General features: G+C 39.8%; 1 protein-coding gene across 1 annotated transcript in view; it reads left to right on the top strand.

The window, feature by feature from the left end:
- Positions 1-1,478, top strand: part of LOC113471539 — an 11,772-nt gene extending 10,294 nt beyond the window's left edge. The window contains exon 3 of the mRNA XM_026830770.1: positions 1,147-1,478. Within this exon, the coding sequence (XP_026686571.1) occupies positions 1,147-1,363 (217 nt within the window). The 3' untranslated portion in view covers positions 1,364-1,478. The remainder of the gene's footprint in view (positions 1-1,146) is intronic.
- The last annotated feature ends 2,412 nt before the right edge of the window (positions 1,479-3,890 follow it).

The raw sequence follows: 3,890 nt of genomic DNA, 5'->3' as shown, positions 1-3,890 counted from the left end.
TTTTTACCTTTTTTTTTTTTTTTTTTTTTTTTTTTTTTTTTTTTTTTTTTTTTTTTTACCCGTTTATGTCATTATTATTATTTTTTTAGAAGTAATTTTCCTCATTTCCCTTGAATTAGGTACTTACTATCAAGGTTTGAATGTAATTTTATTAACATGATTACCTATATGACAAATATTTTTCACAGCGAGAGATGAGTAATATGTATGGTTATATCACCTTGTTTTACAAATACAGATTTTTTAAGTGACAAAGCTATAATAGAACATCACAACACAGGTATTAGATTAAACCTGGTACCTACACCTCGATAAATTTTGACTCGACCCACCAACCTCCAGGATCGGAAAGCTACGGCACGGTGCGGTGCTAACCCCTATACTTCTGAGCGCTGAGAAAAATATGATAAAATAAATAAAGTGAAATAAGAAACCTGTCGTAATCCAGGATCCCCCATTTACATTCCACACACCCTTGACAAGTCTGCTCTGTGCACTCCTCTCAGTTGACTAGTAATGTAATCTGCCTGGGTTAGAATTAGTATGAGTGAGTGAGTCAGTCAGTCAGTCAGTCAGTCAGTGAGTGAGTCAGTTACACAAGGGGCTGTATATATTTAGGATTTGAGATTCGATATCTCTAACCGTTTAGTGAAAACCACCAAAAAGCGTTTAATTCCACCTGTGGGCGGCACCCAGTGCACCTTTTGCTGATTTTTCCCTTTACTTACTCATTAAGACCTACCATCCTGCCAAATTTCAAGTTTCTACGACATCGGGAAGTGCCTCATAATTTTGATGAGTGAATCAGTCAGTGAGTTAGTCGTAAAATAAGCGATTTTCAAGCCGCTCTTTCTACCCCTTCCGTTAAACTGGAATTTCGCAGGCATAGGTGAATTCCACTCCGGGCGGGAATCGAACAAGCGGCCTGGCACTTACACAGCAGACGCGCTACCAACCAAGCGAACTAGGCTGGCGTCTATGGGCGGTCTCTTCCTGATCCCTTGTGTGCCGCGTCCATTTTTGTTATTTGTTTCAATTTTTTGTATTACCTATTTGGAACAAATAAAGACGAGATTCCGAATTTTTTTTTTCCTCGTGTCTTTCACACCTTGGGCATTACAGGCTCCTAATCTATTTTATTCCACTTCAGGGTGACGAGATTCGAGCAAATTGTGAGAAGGAAGACAGCATCACTGACAACATGTTTACGGAAGTGTGCTGGTTGCGGCAAAAATTCTACGATGAAGACCATGCGACAAAAATCACCCTGTACGAGGCGCAGTTCTATGTGCGGAAATCGGACGGCGCAATGTATGGCCGCGACTCTTATCCGTATGGAACGGATAATTGGCCGGGAAAATAAGATTACGCGTACGGATTAGAATAGAATATACCCTGCCAGAATGAGACTGAAAAGTCCGTTTACTAACGCAGGCTAAACAAGGTCTTATGTATTTGGTACAGAATCAATTCAGCAATCGATTACGCGTACGGATTAGAATAGAATATACCCTGCCAGAATGAGACTGAAAAGTCCCTTTACTAACGCAGGCTAAACAAGGTCTTATATATGTATTTGGTACAGAATCAATTCAGCAATCATTACTCGGGAATTAATTTTTCCAATGTGAGGGAGATGATTTCATTCTCCATGTGGCTTTCATCAGGTATAGGTACGCTACTATACAACTTATTGGTTATCAAAAGTAATAAACATTGTGTTTGAACATCAAAAAATTCCATCAAACATTTGAATAAATTCCCTCCCCCGTATTCTAGTTTACTCTTTTTAATCCTGTCATTTTGCAATTATACAGGGTGCGCCAGAAAAACACTGACAACGACTCAGGGTAGGTAGATCTTATCATTTCCAACAAGGTTCTCTGGGTCATTTTCCTAACTTTGGCTTCGTTTCCGAGAAATGCCCAAAAAACCACTTTAAAAAAAAATGCAGACCTTGTGTCAGTTTTTAGGGAGGTAGATCTTATCATTTCCAACAAGGTTCTCTGGGTCATTTTCCTAACTTTGGCTTCGTTTCCGAGAAATGCCCAAAAAACCACTTTTTTAAAAAAATGCAGACCTTGTGTCAGTTTTCAGGGCATAACTTTTTCATTTTAATCGATAAACTGTTTTTGTTAAAACCACAAGCCAGAGCACAAAATTTTGATCCGAATTGACGGAGATCTCCGATTTCCAAAGTTCAGGTTTGATTTGTTTTTTCAAGATCGAAAAAGATTTACCTTGTTATGTCCGATTTTTACGTTACGAAACACGCGGTTTTTGTGCGAAGAAATTTTGGAGTACAGGTCTCCATCTCCATCTTTCAGGAAAACTTGCGATTTATTCACACTTCACACATTCCGTGCCGCGTCTCTCATATGTGAGAGACGGTGATTTTCACTTTTGGTTAGTGTCTCTCATATGTGAGAGACACGACTCTTCACTCTTTTATCGATGTCTCTCTTATAAGCTTCCCAGTTTTTACTCTTAGATAAGATGAAATTTTTACGTTACGAAACACGCGGTTTTTGTCCGAAGAAATTTTGGAGTACAGGTCTCCATCTTTCAGGAAAACTTGCGCTTTATTCACACTCTAGGCTGAGTGTAAGCCTGTAAGGGCCCAACTTGTCCAGCCAGAAATGAAATATTGTTTTCGGGGAGGTCTAAACTGTCCAGGGGCTTTCCCGTGACTGCAATCTGTATGAGAGGCCTCAGAGTCAGGCCTAATTTATTTGAGGAAAAACTCTTGCTTTTTCGAAACTATTAGGAGACTAAGACCCGTGTGCGGCCACCCTTGATGTCATTAATCATAGAATACTAGGGAGAGAAGATGACTTTGCTTGACGTTGCATAATATTACTTATGTAAAATGAAATAGATGATAGTTTCCCTAGGTAGAGAAAGAAATCTGTAACATGATGTTTTACAAACTGAAGTCGGTCTGTGGAGCTCGCTGACTGATACGGGACAAGAAATTGATGCTAAAAGGACACTTGTTCCTTAGTCCTTAGACTCATACTTAAACCAGCAAACCCTGGTTCATCGCGGGATCTGAGGGTCTGAGGTTCATCGCGCTGACTACTAAGTACACCATTGATACTTTTTATAACAGTCACTAAATTGTCCTCATAACGCTGCGCTGAGTGAACCCGAAATGCAGGCACAAAGCCGACGAAACTTCGACCCAGCGTGGAATTGAATCCGGGACATCCTGAGTGCAAGGCTAATGTAATTTGTGATACACACTCGGCTACGGAAATCCTTGTGTCAGTTTTCAGGGCATAACTTTTTCATTTTAATCGATAAACTGTTTTTGTTAAAACCACAAGCCAGAGCACAAAATTTTGATTCGAATCGACGGAAATCTCCGATTTCAAAAATTCAGGTTTGATTTGTTTTTTACTTTCCTTATCCTATAGGAAGGAAAGTAATGTAATCGGGTCAAAATTTCGATGGTCAGTTTTTAGTGCCAAAACTCGTTTTGAGGTCCCTAGAGCCTAAATCCAAAGTTTCAGCCATTGGTCCGTGTGTGTGTCTGTCTGTCCGTGTGTCTGTGTGTCTGTCTGTCCGTCTGTAAACAAAATATCTCGAGAACGGTAAGAGCTAGAGACTTGAAATTTGGTATGTAGTTCACAAATGTGACAAGGATGCAATACAAAACGTTTGGTTGAGAAGTTGAGATGGTTGCTGCGTTTGGCGGTATTTTGACCGCTTTTGGACAGATTTCGACCGTTTTTTGGCGGTTTTCAGCTATAGCGACAAAAGGGTTAGAGATATGTGAGAGACACGACTCTTCACTCTTTTATCGATGCCTCTCTTATAAGCTTCCCAGTTTTTACTCTTAGATGAGATGAATGAAAAGTAGAAACTGTGAGCTTCAATTTGATACC

The sequence above is a fragment of the Diaphorina citri genome, unplaced genomic scaffold (genome assembly GCF_000475195.1).
Source record: "Diaphorina citri unplaced genomic scaffold, Diaci psyllid genome assembly version 1.1 scaffold2597, whole genome shotgun sequence".
Lineage (NCBI taxonomy): Eukaryota > Metazoa > Arthropoda > Insecta > Hemiptera > Psyllidae > Diaphorina > Diaphorina citri.
Note: the sequence above shows the minus strand (reverse complement) of the source record. Positions and strands in the feature narration are given on the sequence as shown.